Source organism: Bos mutus, chromosome 19, assembly GCF_027580195.1.
Source record: "Bos mutus isolate GX-2022 chromosome 19, NWIPB_WYAK_1.1, whole genome shotgun sequence".
NCBI lineage: Eukaryota > Metazoa > Chordata > Mammalia > Artiodactyla > Bovidae > Bos > Bos mutus.
The window spans coordinates 1,047,523-1,066,126 of NC_091635.1; the positions used below are offsets into that span (position 1 = coordinate 1,047,523).

The 18,604-nt window shown below is 47.8% G+C and overlaps 1 protein-coding gene across 11 annotated transcripts in view; it reads left to right on the forward strand.

Annotated features, from left to right (window-relative positions):
* CEP112 (centrosomal protein 112) overlaps window positions 1-18,604 on the forward strand; it is a 356,316-nt gene that overhangs the window by 236,566 nt on the left and 101,146 nt on the right. For 9 of the 11 annotated variants that reach the window (XR_011467850.1, XM_070388925.1, XM_070388928.1 and 6 more), the window contains 2 exons: window positions 8,207-8,269; window positions 15,171-15,320. The exons of 1 other annotated variant lie outside the window; for it this stretch is intronic. Coding sequence is in view for 9 of the 10 variants with exons in the window: in XM_070388925.1 (XP_070245026.1) it covers window positions 8,207-8,269; window positions 15,171-15,320 (213 nt within the window). In the remaining variant the exon portion in view is untranslated. Of the gene's footprint in view, window positions 1-8,206; window positions 8,270-15,170; window positions 15,321-16,575; window positions 17,412-18,604 lie in introns of those variants that run through there. One more of the 11 variants, XM_070388933.1, reaches the window with a different exon arrangement.

Here is an 18,604-nt window from a genome sequence, read left to right on the forward strand (position 1 = left end):
ACATTACTTTGCCAACAAAGTTCCATCTAGTCAAGGCTATGGTTTTTCCAGTGGTCATGTATGGATGTGAGAGTTGGACTGTGAAGAAAGCTGAGTGCCGAAGAATTGATGCTTTTGAACTGTGGTGTTGGAGAAGCGTCTTGAGAGTCCCTTGGACTGCAAGGAGATCCAACCAGTCCATCCTAAAGGAAATCAGTCCTGAATATTCACTGGAAGGACTGATGCTGAAGTGAAACTCCAATACTTTGGCCACCTCATGTGAAGAGTTGACTCATTGAAAAAGACTCTGATGCTGGGAGGGATTGGGGGCAGGAGGAGAAGGGGACGACAGAGGATGAGATGGCTGGATGGCATCACTGACTCAATGGACGTGAGTCTGAGTGAACTCCGGGAGCTGGTGATGGACAGGAAGGCCTGGCGTGCTGCAATTCATGGGGTTGCAAAGAGTCGGACACGACTGAGCAACTGAACTGAACTGAACTGAACGACTAAATCTCAAGACTGCCTTCTCAGCACTTTTCTGAACTTCCAAATTACCTGTGAAAGGGACTAGAGCATTTGTTAAGTGTTGAGACTACTGCTTTATGTTGAACTTTCTGCAAACCTAATGTAGGAACTTCCTGTAAATACATTATTTTATAAATTCCCTACTAATATTCATTACTTTATACAAGTGAGGCAAAAAGTAGAAAATTTTCTGAAATAGGTAAAACATTAATGGGATCTATAAGTATGCCAAGTCAGGACATCTAACTCCTAGATTCAAAGCTTATTTGAAATAATTGATTGCTTGACCAATATCTCAATTAGAATCATTTTAACATGTTTTGATGTCTGAAGTCACATATTTGAAATAGATCTTCTCCCCGCTTCCTGAAAGTGCCATGCCAATGACTGTGCCACTCACATATAGATCTACTAAGTATATTTAAAATGTATATTATGCATGCTGAAATTTGTTAAATACACTAGTCATTTTCTTTAACTTTTGTCAAATCATACAACATTAGATTTTGGCATAAAGCATAACAGCAAAAACATAAAAATATTATAGAAGGTAGAGAATCTTAAAAAAATTAATTGGCCCCATTTACATTTGGTCTTTGATGATAAATTCTTTTTTGCACATCAGAGAATAGCTGCTTCTTCCCTGGAGCAAAATAAAGGTTTTTTTTCTCCTTCATTCTCTCAAAGTTTATATTTCTGCCCAAGTATTAAATGCATTTCAGTTTCTGTGGGCTGTGCTTCAGAGAACTTCTCTGAGGGTGAGCTTTTGAAATATGATTAGGTCTTAATTCTTTAACTATTTTCATAAGCTTTTTTCACAGTTTGCATTCTTATTCAGTAATGGGAAGAAAACTCATGTAAATCTTATATGATCGTTTATGGGTGTTAGCCATGTAAGCATGTTTGTTGCAATGGTGAGAAAATCAGTCTCTTGAATTACAGGGAGGGCAGAAAGCCAGCTGCCCCCCATTATTCTTTAGGTTGTCCATCACAGACCTGAAGACCAATCATTTTAGTCCACAGTATCGACCACAGTTATCAAATCTGTGTAGAGAATGCATCCAGTATTCATTTGCATATTCAGAAATGGGGCAAGTTCAGGAATATGGGCATTTTTTCTGAGAATGGATCCATCAGTAGTTACTGAGGATAGTCAGTGGTGATATTGATAATGACATCACAGCCCTTTTCCAAAACTGTCTAGTTTCTTCCTTCTTTAATAGAGAATATAGCTCCTTACCAAAAAAATAGGCATTGACAAAAACCAAAACACTTGGGGCTCCTACTTACTAGATTAAGGTTCTGGGTAAAGCAACAATATAAAATGACTTAAATGAATTTTCTAGAAATGAATCAAAATTGAAGAATCACTAAGTGTGACATTTGCTGATGTTTTGCAGTTTAGACCGGTTTGCCGTTTTCTCAAGTCAGAATTTGCGCTTAATGATGGAAAGGAAGGAGGAGCCTTTAATTAAAGTACCCTTCCTTGTAATGATCGTCTCAAACTGAGAACTTAACTGGGACTCCAAGGAAGATTCAGATGTTCTAGGGCAACAGCAGGACTGGATCTCATTAATAGCAACTCCGTACGGAGACAGGTGGTGATTAGACTCATTGTGGTGATCATTTCATAACGTATGCAAACAGCAGGGCATTCTTCAGGACACCGGAAACTAACAATAAATGTCAACTCTATTTCAATTTAAAAAAGAAAATCATCCTGTGATCTTGTGCTGCTGGATAGGGAACTCTACTCAGTACTCTGTAATAACCTATAGAGAAAAAGAATCTGAAAAAAGTGGATATATGTATATATAGCTAAGTATTAATAGTGTACACACCTTTGCTACATACCTGAAACTAACATGCCACTGTAAATCAACTATAGACCAATATAAAATAAAATGTTTAAAGTTAAAAAAATATTTTCAGTTTAAAAGCTTACAAAAAAATCATCTTATGTTAAAATTTATCATTGGCCACTCCCTAATAAAGATGAGCTGGAAATTCTAGGGAAAAAATTACAGGGGAAACAATGATTTCAGAAATACCCTGGTACATGCCGATATATGTTGTTGTTTAATCAGTGAGTCGTGTCCAACTTTTTGCAACCCCATGAACTATGGTCCTCCAGGCCCCTCTGTCCATGGAATTCTCCAGGCAAGAATACTGGAGTGGGCTGCTGTGCCCTCCTCCGGGGGATCTTCCGACCCAGGGATCAAACCTGTGTCTTCTGCATTGCAGGCGGATTCTTTACCGTTGAGCCACTAGGGAAGCACTTCCTCTGCTGTCTGTCAAAGATGTGACCAATTTCCAAGATCTTAATTGAAGCTATCTGCATTTCATCTTCAGTTTTGAAGGATACTTTCACTAAGTATGCAATTCTAGATTGACAAATTTTTTGCGTTCAGCACTTTAAAGATTCATTATGTTATCTTTTGACTAGTATAGTTTCAGATGAAAAATCCTTACTCTTTTTACTGTATCCTTTTTCTGGATGTTTTTAGGATTTTACCTTTATTTCAATTCTTGCGATTTGATTATGGTATATCTGATTTGATTTTCATTGTCTTTTTTATTGTTCTGGTTCATTGATCTTCTTCAACTTGTGGGTTTATAGTTTTCTTCACATTGGAAATTTCCCCACAATTATGTCTTTAAATATTTTCCCAAACCTTCTCCTCCTGGTAAACAGTTTCGCATATGTTAGTTGTTGTGACATGGTCTCAGCGGGTCATTAAGTTCAGTCTTTTGTCTCTCTGATGGTCATTTGGATTTAAGATGCCTTTTCTTCATATTCAGTGATCTTCTGTAGTGCCAAACCTGTTATCCCACCAGTGAACTTTCCTTTCAGAGAATACATTCCTGTGCTCCAGGCTGTTCAGTCCTTTTTTAGTTCTGTTTCTCTCTTCACTGTGTTCAAGTTTTTGTTTAAATACGTGGGTCTGTTTTTAATTAGTATTTTAAAATCTTTGTCTACTAATTCCTCCATCTCTGTCACTTCTGGGTCCGAGTCTGTTGCCTGACTTCTCTCCTGCACACTTATTCCTGCTCCTCCTTCTGTCTGCTTATCTTTGATCCTTCAATCCAGTATCTGCCTCCTGGACAAAGGCAGGGCGAGTGCTGGGCTTCTCTTGCCAGTTTCCCACCCTTCCCAGGGGCACGGACCTGTGCTTCCTGCTCCCACATCACATCTGACAGCAGTGCTTCCTGCATCTCTTCCAGTTTCCTGGCTGTTTACACAGCAGGCTATGTACAGCCCCAGGTACTCTATCCCCACCAAATGTAAAGTGTGAATTTTATTTATGCTTTCAAACTTACACCTTTATTTTGAGGTACAACACAGAGATTTTTCAAGTTGGAAAGTTCTGTAAATATATTAAATACAAGTATTTGTTATGAATTCTCTGAATATTGCTGTTGGCAGAGCAGTACACAGTTACATATTAACATCTGGCACCAGCAGCCATAACCACACTCACAGTGTTTGATGAAGCATCAGGTGGATTCCTGCAAAGCTTATGAATAGAAAACACTGCACAGTAAACCGAGCTTTATGCTGCATTTCAAGATTCTGGGAAGCATCTTTCTCTTTAATCCTAAAAGCAAATATATTATTCAAAGATGTATGTTATTATATTTTTAAAGAAACTTCTCTATATAAGATCTGGGCTTGCCTCGAATATGAGTATTCTAGATGAGTCTCCTAATTTTCATCTCCCAGGTCACGTTCTTGGAAATCATGAATGCCTGGACTTTCACCACTAATGACAGGAAATGAGAAAAAAAAAAGGGGGGGGGGTGGAGAATGAAGGACTCTTTTGGAATTAAGACAAAATACCCTGCAGAAAAAAGGTAGCAATTAAGATGATTAACCATCAACACTTCTGTGAAAGTTATCTGGTGCTCCTTTCCAGAAGGGTCTGGAACCCAAGAGTTTGATGGGAATCACAGAGAAAGTGGATGAACACATTAGACTCTCGAGCAGAGAAGAGTGAGCCGAGGAAGCAGCCAGGAGGAGCAGAGGGAGCTGAGCCCCAGGGGCAGGAGGCCAGGCCATGGGGGCCAGGAGGTCGAAGGACAGCAGCGAAAGCAAAACCGCTTTCTCGTTTCAGGACTCTCCTCTCATCTGTTATTCTGTGTCTGTTCAGGCCATGCTGCAGATGATTGTTGGAAAATCGTGTTTCTAAATAGTAACCATGGCCATAAAAATAAGATTAAAATAACTAACCCTAACCTAATTTTATGTATGGAAATAAAATGGACAGTCAGTACATCCTGAGAATAAAATTATTCTGAAGTGTTTTGGAGGCAGCTTGCATCGTAACTGAGCTGTAGAATTTCAACAGTGCTAAACTAGAGCTTTTTAGACTTACTTAAGAGGAGTTCCAGAGAAGGCAATGGCACCCCACTCCAGTACTCTTGCCTGGAAAATCCCATGGACGGAGGAGCCTGGTAGGCTGCAGTCCATGGGGTCACTAAGAGTCAGACACGACTGAGCGACTTCACTTTCACTTTCCACTTTCATGCATTGGAGGAAATGGCAGCCCACTCCAGTGTTCTTGCCTGGAGAATCCCAGGGACAGAGGAGCCTGGTGGGCTGCCGTCTATGGGGTTGCGCAGAGTCGGACACAACTGAAGCGACTTAGCAGCAGCAGCAAGAGGAGTTCAGAAATCCAGGTAGCTGTGATTTAGGCTCAAACAGTAAAGGCCTTGGAGGGGGATATGTTCATGTTCATTTTATTTCTTCAGTTGGTCTCATTATTCCCCAGAGTATTGATTCTGCTCCCTGTGGCTCTGGCAAGTCCTGGAGGTGTTCATGTCTCACCAGCTGGCCTCATTTTAAAGCCAGCATTGTCGATTGTGAGTGGCCAGAATGCTTCCTGGATCCCGGGGCTCAGACTGACCCTCTGCCTCTTCTCTGCCTGGTTTCCCCGGTGACTGCTGACACCTGCCTGCACACCTGGGCTCTCCGAAAAGCCTCCTCTGCCGGCCCTGCAGAGGTCCCCGTGAACCTCTCCTTCTGCACCCCGAACCGGGGATGACGGGCCTCACCGCCCACCCCGTCCTTTACTCAAGGACATGGCTCCGCTAAAGCTTAGCCCCCCAGTTCCGCCCCCTCCACAGTCAGGCCTCTCCGTCTTCCTACACACAGCTGTGCTGTCCTCCTACGAAAAACAAATGAGCAACTGCCCTTTCTTTCCACACTTGCCCTGCAACCTCCAGCCCATCTCTCCGTTGTTCGGCAGCAGAGTCTGGACCCCTCGCCCCAGCTCCTGCCATCCCCTCATCTCCTGGGCTCCACGGGGCACTGGGCCCACTCAGCTCACATCTGGACCACCAGTCCCCCTCATGCCCACCTTGACACTCTGGAAGTATTGATGAAAGCATCTTTAAATTAAAAAGTACTGGCTGAGACAGATGCACCTTGTGAGTTTCTCCACGGCCTGGGTTTCCTCCAGAGTGGTTTATCAGTCACGGAGCCGCAGGGACTCTGAGTCCCTGGGAGAGCAGCTGCAGTCAGGCCCGGCCCCTCTTGGGGCTCCAGGTGGGAGGGCCTCGAGGGAGCTGGGGAGCTTGTCATGAAGCACAGGGCTGCGTAGTCAGCTTGGGTCCTGTAACAGACCCACATGGGCACCTTGTCAGGAGCAGAAACGTCCCCCCAGCGGCTGGGGGGCGTGAGTCCGAGGTGGGTGCCGGCAGGACCCCCCTCCCGCCCCACCCCTACACACGCGCCTTCTCACTGTGACTGCGCGACTGCGTGCGGAGCTGGCGGGGCCTCTTCTTACCGGCAGATCCTGGCTCCAGAGCCCCACCCTGCAACCCAGTGACCCCCAAACGATGCTGTATGTGTGTGTGTCTGTCTATCTGTCTCAGCCTGTCTGACTCTGTGTGACCCCACGGACTGTGGCCCGCCAGGCTCCTCTGTCCATGGGATTCTCCAGGCCAGAATACTGGAGTGAGTTGCCATGCCCTCCTCTAAGGGATCTTCCCGACCCAGGGATCGAACCTGTGTCTCCTGCATTGCAGGCGGATTCTTTACCGTCTGAGCCTCACTCCAAACACCACCACTTGGAGATGGTTTGTTCCCTGGAGAGGTGGAATGAGAGAGGAGACCCAGGGCTAAAATTAAAATGGAATTGTACAAGAATCCATATCCTGAACATCTAGACGCCCTTCTGAAAACCTTGGTCACCAGGTGTGCGCCTCCAGGCGGTAAACCCGAGGGCACAGCGCTGGGCAGTCAGACGATGGCTGGGAGAGCCCGGGAGCCAGCGCGCAGCCATCCCCAGGCCTGCCGGTTCTAGAGGGCCACGCTTTAAATAAGAATGAATGCCAAAGGTCACCCAAAATGCAAAGCAATTTCTAAGGTGAAAAACAGACCAAAACGGGCAGGCTCAGCAAGGAAATAGAGGGAACTAAGAAAAAACAGAGATGCTCTAGAGAGCAGAGCATGTGTGTGTGCTTGGACACACAGACGTGTCCGGGTATATATGAAATTAACCCCCGGGGAGCAGTGGGACCCTGAGAGGCCCTGGGCCAGCGCTCCAGCCTGTGCGGGGCCTGCTCCCCTGTGGGTCGGTCCCGGCTCCCTCACGCCCTGTGAGTGCTGCTGCGGCGGGTTACTGAACCTCGCTGCACCTCAGCTTCCTCAGCCCTTATCAAAGGGCGCATGATGGTGCTGTTCAGAGCAACAACAGAGCTCTTGGAAATATAAATTGCATGGCAGAATTTTTTTTAAATCCACAGTTGAGAAATCTGTACAAAATATTAATATCAAAAAGACAGGGTAATAGAAAATAGAAACGATGAGAAAAAGAGACGATAAACCTGAGAGGTGTAGTCCTCAGAGCTGAAAGGCAGGCGGTCGGAGAGAGGAGACAGAGGGAGGGAGGGTTGGGGAAAAAGGAGACAGTCATGACCAAAACCTGTTCTAGAATGAGGGCCACAAGCCCAGTCCGACAGGGCCAGTGTGCTGCCTGCACAGTGCGTGGGAGGGGAGGCCGGAGGCTTCACCACGACGTCCCCCCGGCTCGGAGGATAAAATGGAGATGCAAGGCTCCCAGAGACAGCAAAGCAGCTCACACACAGGCCCGGAGCTTGAGTGCAAAGGAGAGAACGCAGCTCTCGGGGTGTGGGCTGGTTCTGGGAAGGCCACCCCACTTCCCGGGCACAAGCACGGTGCGATTTAGGTGCACTTGTCACTCCAGGGAAGGAGGGCAGGAGGGGCTCAGATCTCAGCTCAGCGCCTCTGGGCCTCCCCTCCACCTCGGTCAGGAGCGTCTAGTTCTTTTATCTCTAAACTAAGGGAAAGGGCATTAAATTTACCTCCCCTCCTCCTCGCCACCCCTCTCCCCTGGTTTCCTCTTCCTGCTCTTTCCTGTCTCTCCCCCTGCACCTCTGAGCCGGCACACTTCTGCTGGATCTATTTCTGTCTCTCCTTCTCCCTTTCTCTTTCCACAGAAGTCTGTGTTTGCCTAATAATTGGCAGGAGAGATCTTTTTTTTTCTGTTTTGCTTTTTAAGTGATGAATAGTTGGCATTAGATCAAAGGCAAGGCCTGTGGTTTTCTGGCTGCCCCAGAAGGGCGTTGCGGCTGGCGGCCGGCCCAGCGCCTGGTGACGGGCGTGTGCAGAGACGCCACGCTGACAGGTCACTGTGTGTGTTCGTGTGTGTGCTCCTGTCCGTGTGTTTTTCAGGCCAACAGCAGGCTGAAGCAGATTGAGAAGGAATACACCCAGAAGCTGGCCAAGTCTTCTCAGGTAAGAACGTTAAACAAAACAGAGCAAAACCAAAGCAAACAAGAAAGAAACCTCAGCATAAAGGGGTTTGTACTTCACAGCTCAACGCACTTCTTTTCAGTCTTTTTATGGATGAGTACCATGTTTTGATAAGTATGTGTATAGCTAAAATAGGTTTTTAATATTTCAGTCTCAATTTTTAAAAATCAGGCAAATCGAACCATTTGAACCAACACACACAGCCAAGTTGTGGCACCTGTGTGCTCAGGTGTTGTAAAACCAGCCTGTGCACTTGGACAAGCCCCGGCCGAACCACGTTTCACAAGGGCAGGAGATACACGCCTGCACTTGTGATAGAAACGCTCGTGATGCCATCTAGCTCTTCTGCAGTGTTCCATGTTTCTTCACCTAAATGCTGATTTCAAACTGTAGTGCCAGAGAAGACTCGTGAGAGTCCCTTGGACAGCATGGAGATCAAACCAGTCAGTCCTAAAAGAAACCAGTCCTCAATATTGATTGAAAGGACTGATGCTGAAGCTCTAATATTTTGGTCTTCTGAAGTGAAGAACTGACTCATTGGAAAAGACCCTGATGCTGGGAAAGACTGAGGGCAGGAGGAGAAGAGGGTGTCAGAGGATGAGATGGTTGAATGGCATCACTGACTCAATGGACACTTGCTGTACTTAGTCACTCAGTTGTGTCCAGCTCTTGGCAAGCCCATGGACTGTAGCCCACCAGGCCCCCTCTGTCCATGGGATTCTCCAGGCAAGAATACTGGAGTGGGTTGCCATGCCCTCCTCCAGGAGATCTTCCCAATCCAAGGATCAAACCCAGGTCTCCCACATTGCATGCAGATTCTTTACTGTGTGAGCTACCAGGGAAGCCCCTCAATGGACATGAATTTGGACAATTTGATCCCTCCTGGTGAGGGACCAGGAGGCCTTCTGTGCTGCAGTCCATGGGCTTGTGAAGAGTCAGACACAACTGAGTGGCTGAACAGCAACAGCAAAAGGCTGGTTAACAAGATTCAAAATGGCAAGTTCACCAAGTTAAATTAGCAGCTCCACTGTTGACTCCTTTTGGGGGGAAGAAAATTTACAAGCCCGCGCCTCAGCAAACGCTCCTTGCTGTGTGTTGTTACTGCAGTAGTTTTAGTAGAAGGTTTTCTGCACAAGTTGTTATAAAGATCTCCTTTGGTATCACCCAGGAGATTCCAAGCATTCCTTAGCTGTGTGAGTCATTCTGGAATAAACAAATGCTGATTTTCATCTTACTGATGGCGAGATTAAGCCATTTCATTTTATAGACATCATATCTAATGACTTTTTAAATCAGCTTTTCTTAGTATTTTCGCCATGAGTACAGTGAGATGTGGCGGTCAGCTGAAATGTTTGTGCCTTTCTACAGGTCACCAAACAGTGGTGTTACTGGCAACACCACAGCAAAGTAATAATAAAACTTAAGAAATTTATGGGTCTCTGATCATATTGACTGGCGGAGGAAATGGCGACCCACTCCAGGATTCTTGCCTGTGAAATCCCATGGACAGAGGAGCCTGGCGGGCTAGAGTCCAAGGGGTCGCTGAGAGTCGGACACGACTGAGCAGCTGAACGACAGCAGCAGCAGTCCCAGTGGCGCATTCAGTCCTCGTTCACAGGAACTCGGCTTAGAGACTACTCCTGGCCCCATTTTTCACTGGAGAAAACAGACTCAGAGAGGCGAGGTCACACAGGTTAGCAGGTGACTAAGCCAGCAGCCAGCCTGTCTTCCAGCTGGAACAGAAGCTCTTAACCTGACACCACCCATCTGACCCAACCCTCACATTTTTAATATGGCAAAACTCTGCCGAATAACTATGAAATTTCTTAGGTTCTGCAGTTATTGGTAAAATGTGACATATAGTCCCATCCTATCGGGAAAGCAAGAAGTCTTTGTCTGAGTGGAGACTGATGTGTTTATCTGAAAGCTGAAGGCAATTCTTGATTGCCCTTCTCCCAAGAAAGCAAACAGGGAAATGTTCTTTTTAATCCAGTGAGAAAGGTTGTTCTAGTCAAAAGAAATCTTATTACTCCGAGTGCTAAACTAGAACATGAAAACACCCGAGCTGGCATCCCCTCACATCCTGCTTGCAGTGCTTTATGCTAAATGGGGAGGCAGGAGGCAGCTGCGAGTGAGGAGCGAGACCACTGATGGGAATGCCAGGATGAGCAGGGTGTTGACGTTTATCTCAGGAAAGGTGTGAAGGAGCCTGACTGGTCCTCGGTAAAACAGATGGAACCTGAGTGGTGTGGAAGCACGGCTGAGCCTTCTGAATACCTGCCCTACCACTTGGGCCACCGCGAGCCCGTTTCCTGCCGCCTCCGGAGTTCCCTGCGCTCACTTGTGAAACAAGGGGCAGCGGTGACCTCAGAGCCGCTCGGCGCAGGGAGGGCCTGGAACCCAGCGAAGGCCTTCACCCTGTGAGTTCTCACCGGAGCTTGAGAGACAGGAGAGAAGGGGGCGGAGGATGGAAAAGAATGGAAGGAGCAAGAAATTGGTTATTTTAAATTTATTTTGGGGTGCTCAAGAATTGATGAAACCTCCCTCCAAAATCTGGAGAGGCAGTGGGGTGCTGACCATTTCCCTCAGTAGGGACGAGCAGGAGGCAGGGAGCAGAAATCAGCTGTGACCGCGGTCACATCCCTAAGTGAAGGGCAGGGCGACCCCCAGAGAGAGGGCCCCCACCGCAGGCCCGACCTTCCCCGAGAGGCGGGGTGGGCTGACCGGACGGCGTTGTGCGTGCCCCGCAGCGTAAAGCTTGACGTGCGTGTGAGCGCGCGCGCATGTTTCCATCTGCGAACTGGCGCTCGAGAAGCGCTGGCCCACAACCCAGTCAGTTCAAAGCAGCAGATGATTTAAAAATAAACACTGTGAGACGGAACTGCGGGCTGACTTTCACTGTTTTCCCGAGATAGTTTGCTGGAATCTCTAACTCGTATCTCAGCTGAGGGGACTGCCAAAAGCAAAGCTGCTTAACTGTTTATCAGATTTTTTAAAAATCCTTCTCTCAAAAAAAAAAAGATGAACGCATTAGTAATGAATGCATGGTACCTAGGGGAGCATCAGGTTAAATTTGGAAAATATTTTAAATATTTTCCTCCCTTGAAGGAACTTACTTCATCCTTAAGATTTTATCAAGCTGTAGGACCTCGTGGCTCGTGGCCCCTGCACCCTTGGGGACCCGAGACGGTGCCCCCCGACTCCCCCCAGGATGCTCAGTGTCCCCCCGATGGGGACGCTGGCACCCTCCCTGGGCACATTCCTGGGAGTTCCCATCAGGACCACATGTTTGTTCTTTTTTATCTTAATATTAACTTTGCCTTTTCATCTTTCATGTGGTCTTCCCCACTCAACTGACTTACCTGGTGGCCATTTTTCAAAGAGAAATCTTGCCGTCTTACAGGAATGTAGACAGTGTGGAGAAGTGCTGGTGGAGCCCACCCACGGCCCCCCACGCCCCCGCTGGTGCAGAGCGGAGCCCAGGCGCAGCCCCCTGCCCGTGCCCCGGTCTTCCTTCCCTGCCCAGCCACCCGGAGGGCACGTGCACCCCCTCCCTCTTACTCCTAGGATCTTTTCTTCAGTGTTTGCCAAACCCTGCCAAGTACATTGTACTTTAAAGAAGAGTTTTATGAAAATCTTGACTATACTATGATCTGAAAAACAAGAGTTAAAAATGAAAGCCTACTCTCTATTTAGAATCCTGTTATTTTTGAGACCTGGTAAGACCACTGACGTTTATGCAGAGTGTATCATAGCTCTCAGTGGTTAGGTTGTTCCCAGCATTAGCTCCATATAGCTTTCCTTTTGCTTCCCCATATACTAATTTTCAATATCCACGTGGAAATGTTCTAACCCACTTCCTCTAAAGCTAACACGGGGTAGACGTTTAGTTGAGTTATGGCATTTTGTTCTATGATTTTTAATATGATTAAATCAAAACCAGGAGGGTTTGATTATGATTGTGTGTGTCCGTTTTTGTTTTTCTGAGAAACTTTTTGAATTATCATTCTATGAAAAGACTGTGTGTGCGAGCTCAGTCATGTCCAACTCTTTATGGCCCCATAGACTGTAGCTCTCCAGGCTCCTCTGTCCATGGAATTTTCCAGGCAAGAATCCTGGAGTGGGTTGCCACTTCCTCCTCCAGGGGATCTTCCCAACCCAAGAATCAAACCTGTGTGTCCTGCATCAGCAGGTGGATTCTTTACCACTGAGCCTCCTGGGAAGCCCTGTGAAACCCTATGAAAAGACTAGATTATCTCAATGTAATCACTGAGGTATTATATCACTGATTATATTATAATCATAGTATAATTGTGGATCATAGTTCCACGACTTCAGTATCTATCAAGTGCCAGTAATGTGCACCGAAGAGAAGATACTCTCTCACAGGCGAGGGCTACAGCCGAGACCTGCTTAACTAGTTAGCGTGATTACTTCTCAGTCTCAGAGTAAACCTAAAACTGCTTCTAAGTTATCCACATTTCAGTCACCTCTCTAAATCGATCACATCTGTCAGCCTCTCAATTTCATTGTGAGGCATTTTACCTAAAGTGTTTTGAAACTCTTCCTGAATCATCATCATAAGTTTTAAAATGCAACTTTCCAAAGATAATTTCATTATTTCTCCCAGAGGCATCTCATTATTCCCGCAAAGAATGTAAGGTTTCATTTTCTAACAAAAGCAAGCGTGTTCCCTTCAGAACATCCTGCCCTTCACCCGTTGTTCCTTCCAAAACATGCAGTAACTTCTTTTTGATGAATGCATGTCATAAATCTTCTAAAAGGAAGAAACCCACATCTCATGTCCTTGTGGTCATTTGAAGAGCTCCCCAATTTTTTTTTTTAAATCTTCAGTCTTGGTCAGTTAGAAGCAAATCTAAATCTTAGTAATTCGTAAAGACACGAAATTACTTTGTGCTTTAACAGTGCATCGTGTAATCATGGTGAGGGATGCACAAATCAACGTGTGATGAATTGGCACAGAAACAAGCACACATGCACGGTGAGCGCGCTACAGAACGCAGCTCTCGCTCCTGCCACGCTCGAGTCTACTCAACTTGAAACGCTGCAATAGCCATAGAAATAGTTATTTTTACTATTTGGCCCCAAGTTCTTATGAAATATCCATCTTGGGTTTCATGTTGGGCCAAGGAAATCTGGCTCCTCCTTATCTCTGGCTCCTCTGGCTCTGTGACTGCGAGCTGATCATTCTGTGCCTCAGTTTTTGACATTTACTCTAAGAATTTAACCTTCCCTGTTTCGTAGAAGTGCTATGAGAATGAACTGAATTGATGCCAACTTGGAAACATTTAATCAGAATTCAAAAAACAGATGAAAACATCTTCGTTCTCAGTAAATGAATCCCTCCGCTCCTTGCAGAAGGTTCCAGTTTGCACTTTAGAATGTAATATATTTTGTCATTTATTTCACACTTGTCTTCTATTTGATTATTTTCAAATTCTAAGTGTTGAACTCAGCCACAGTGAGCTTGTGCACTTCTCAAAGCATAAATGTTCCTTTTTGGGGTAAATGCTCTATTTTTGTCAGCGTGTGTGAGCTCAGTCATTCAGTCGTGCCCAACTCTTCAGCCCTGTGGATTGTAGCCCACCAGGCTCCTCTGTCCAGGCAAGAACACTGGAGTGGATTGCCATGCTCTTCTCCAGGGCATCTTCCCAACCCACGGACTGCACCCGCAGGTCTTGTGTCTCCCGCTTTGGCAGGCTGGGAAGTCCATGTCAGTCGTAACAGCTAATGTTTCTACAGGACTTGGCTTCTGGAAGACTCCAGACAGTTTTTGTTTACTGCCTCACAATACTGTACTCTAGTTTTGTTATCAAAACACAGTTGAAAAACTGAGCTTCAAGGAAAACACAGAACTAAGTGGTCCAGTGTTTCTCACCAACCAGCCCTTCTCCAGTAGACCCAAAAGTATAAGGACCTAACCCACGATGAAAGTTTCTTCTTCTTTTATTAGAAGGGAAAACTGTTACCTCCTTCTGAAAGGAAGTTTGTTGAACTGCTGTTGAATTTTAAAGGAAAAGGAGACATCCGAACCCAAAGAAGAGTAAAGCTTCCAGTAAACCTGTTAAAGAGAAAAGACCCTCACCCAATTATTCGAGACCACAGAGGGGACCCCGTGACAGAAGAGAGCCAGTCCTCGAATGTAGAGAAGCCACAGCAGTCTATATGAGTCAGGAAGAGAGCAACCTGTTGGGAGCGCTATCAGGATAAACTCCTCTTCAATCCCGAAACCTTGTTTAGAAGGAAGAGAGGGCAGGAGCTCGCTGAGAGGAAGCGCCTAGCACAGCAGCCCGCCCAGGCGGTGGTCAGGACTCTGCCTGTGTCCTGGTCGCGTGCTGGGTCTGCCTCTGTGTCCCGCTCTGTGAAGACGGGCGATGACAGTGCTGGCCGCACAGGAGTGACTGACACAGGAGTGGAGGTGCTTAGCACAGTACACGAGCGTGAGCGCACACTCAGAGGCCGCTGTGTAGAACTAGGTGGCTATGAAGAATGGACTCTCTGATGATTTTTTTTGGTTATTAGAGTTCAAAGTATTATGAAAGGCAAAATAGCTTTTTTTTTTTTCCTACTCCAGCAAGACTGTTTCTCGGTAAAATAAATCCTGACACATTTCATATTTTCGGGATCACAGATGTTCTTTCCCCTGATGAGTAAATACTGTGGAATGTTGTAGTGGGAACGGCTTCCAGGCGTGTTTGGCTCAGCAGTTGCTCACCATTCACAGCTTTCCCGTGTGGAGTCTCACGCACGGGTGCGTGGGCGCTAGCTGTGGTCGCGCCTCCCTGCGGGCGCGCCCAGCAGGCTGGGTGCACGAGGCGGGCTGTGTCCGAGGCCCGAGTCGCAGCGCGCGCTCTCGTTGCAGGTGATCGCCGAGCTGCAGGGCACCGTCTCCTCGCTGCGGGAGGACAGCAGCCGGCAGCAGCTCGCGGCCGAGCGGCGGCTCCAGGAGGTCGTGCGCAAGTTTGAAGACGAGAAGCAGCAGCTGATCAGAGAGAACGAGCGAGCTGTCAAGGTAAGGCGCTTTCACGTGGCTGCCGGCAGGCGAGGCAGCCGCAGGCACCCTTGTCCAGCGCGCCCCCTGGCCTCGCGTGCGCTGGGCTCTGATGCCGCCGGCCCTGCGAGGCCACGTGCCCGCAGGGACAGGCCACCTCAAGCCCAGCACGCCCACAGCCGATACATGCTTGAGAGCCACCCCATGCCCACCCCAGGCTCCTTGGAGCTGCCTCTGGCCAGAGCGAGCGCGTTGGCACTGCTGTCAGGTAAACGCACGGGCAGCTCCCATTTACCTGCCCCTGCGCGCCACGTCCCCCAGCACTGCCCGGGTCTGATGCGCGGACACCCGCTCTATGGCGGCCCGCCTCCGACGGCCGGGTGATCCCCTGGGCCAGTCCTGACTTCACCGCAGAGAACATGGATGAAAGCGTCTGTGTCATTTGGGGTTTAATGTGAGGGTGAGAGTCTGGAGCCTTTATAAGTAACATTTAAAGAGAAAGTGTGTGTTAAAGAATTCCCGGCAAAAGGCTGTTTCTCGGTCATTTGATTTTGTTACAACGGTAGGGTGCAGGTAGGGTGCAGGTAGGGTGATCACATCAGAGCGTTTGGGCTTTGTCTCGCCTCTTCTGCCCAGTGTCTCCGTCCTTCTCTCTTCTGGCCTGTTGTCGGCCATCCCTGTGATTTGGGGGAAAGTCAGTGTCCGCGTCGCTTGCTTTTTCATATATACCCTTTACGCTGGGCAGCACGAATAGAAGCAAAAACCTTAAGATGTGGACAAAACCTTCCAGGCCAGCACACCCTGCCTCCTGACCAGGGGTGAGGACCTGTTTCCTCCTTCATGAGATTTTCCCTGTATTTTTCCACCTGTGAGCATTTCTTTCCCCCCTACATGTGATGAGACGCAAAAAGGTGTTTCTTTTTTTCATATTCTGATAATCTTTTTTAATCTTCGAATTTTCATTTATAAATGCAGGAAAAAGTCCGCATTGGTCTGTAGAACTCTTTTGCTTTGTATGAACTGTTGACTACTTTCTTTCAACTCTTTTTCTATATAAAGATTTCATTTTAAGTGAATTTCTTTTCCACTTGAAATCCAAATACTGCGTTGTAGGTAATTGCCAAATTTTAAATAAATAATTGGATCCCAACATATGCAAAATGGAAAACATCAATTTACTCCATAACAACATAATTTCAAGTCTTGTTTCTTAAAGATTAAAAAAATCTTGAAAGAAATACAATTCATATTTGCCTAGTTTTGTTTATTTTTGCAGTGGTAACCTGTTTACCTGTTACAACGGAAAAACCTGATCCTAATTTCCAGCCAACCGTCAGATCATAAAAGCTGAAGTTGAAGTTAAATGATGAGAGACATACATTGACACAATACACTGGGCTTCCCCGATGACTCGGCGGGCAGAGAGTCTGCCTGCGGTGCAGGAGACACAGTGGATGCAGGTTCGGTCCCTGGGTTGGGAAGATTCCCTGGAGAAGGAAATGGCAACTCGCTCCAGTATTCTTGCCTGGAAAACCCTATGGACAGAGGAGCCTGGCAGGCTACAGTCCAAAGGGTCTCAAAGAGACAGATAAGACTAAGCACACAGGCATGGCATCCATACACGTGCATACATATATATTTATGTAACATGTAATGACCAAAGCTTAGATGCCTGAAAATAACTAAAATTACAATGTAGATAAGGTGTGTTTGAGTGTTGATTCATTCATTTATACTCTGGTGAAGTGCATGGCTTTTTCTTTACTGACCTGTGTCAGTGTTAATGTGTTAACACTTGTTGCCTTGCTTTTTTTTTAGGCTATGTCACAAAAGTAAGAATGAGAGCTAGTATTTCTTCAACAAGTACTGTGTACCAGGCTTTCTGCCAAACCTTTCCTTTCATCCCATGTTCCATTGTCTCATTTAAGCCTTATAAGTAGTCTCGTCGAGGAAGGCATTTCCATCGTCCCATCTTACAGATGGGAGAGTCAAGGCTCTGGGGTGATGTGGCCAGCGAGGACGGGCTCAGTGTCTTCTGAGGCACGAGCCTCAGCCACTTCGCCGTGCACAGAGGCCCGGTGCCCACACTGCCTGTGATGTGACCAGCGAGGACGGGCTCAGTGTCTTCTGAGGCACGAGCCTCAGCGACCGCCGCCGTGCACAGAGGCCCGGTGCCCACACTGCCTGTGATGTGACCAGCGAGGGACGGGCTCAGTGTCTTCTGAGGCGAGCCTCAGCTCAGCCACAGAGGCCCGGTGCCCACACGCCTGCACAGTGACCAGGCCCTGAGTGCCCACACTGCACTGCCTGTGATGTGACCAGCGAGGACGGGCTCAGTGTCTTCTGAGGGCAGCCACTTCGCCGTGCACAGAGGCCTGCCTGTGATGTGACCAGCGAGGACGGGCAGGCTCAGTGTCTTCTGAGGCCCGGTGCCCACACTGCCTGTGATGTGACCAGCGAGGACGGGCTCAGTGTCTTCTGAGGCACGAGCCTCAGCGACTTCGCCGTGCACAGAGGCCCGGTGCCCACACTGCCTGTGATGTGACCAGCGAGGACGGGCTCAGTGTCTTCTGAGGCACGAGCCTCAGCCACTTCGCCGTGCACAGAGGCCCGGTGCCCACACTGCCTGTGATGTGACCAGCGAGGACAGGCTCAGTGTCTTCTGAGGCACGAGCCTCAGCCACTTCGCCGTGCACAGAGGCCCGGTGCCCACACTGCCTGTGATGTGACCAGCGAGGACGGGCTCAGTGTCTTCTGAGGCACGAGCCTCAGCGACTTCGCCGTGCACAGAGGCCCGGTGCCCACACTGCCTGTGATGTGAGTCACGAGGACAGGCACCGGTGGCACGAGCCTCAGCCTTCGCTCTCCCTGAGGCCCGGTGCCCACACTGCGGGTGAGTTCCAGCGAGGACAGGTTGTTCCTCTCGGCATTCTAGTGCCCACACTGCCTGTGATGTGACCAGCGAGGACAGGCTTGTTTTGTAGGCACGAGCCTCAGCGCGAACGGACTTAGGTACTCGAGAGAGACACAGTCACCAAGTCCATGTGTCTGCATGTACACTCAAGGAAGCTGACGAGGACCTGCGGTTTGTAGTGCTAGATACCAGCGTAGTTAAATGTCGGTTGTCAGCAGTGCTGTAAGAACAGTGTGTGCGCTGCCTGTGAAGTGTGCCTCTGCCCACCTTCCGGGTTGGAGGATGGGGTGGGCGGTAGACCCAGCAGCAGGCCAAGCAGGCCACCGGAGGGTTCCCGTCTGCATGTACACAAGGAAGCCGACGAGGACCTGCGGTTTGTAGTGGATACCAG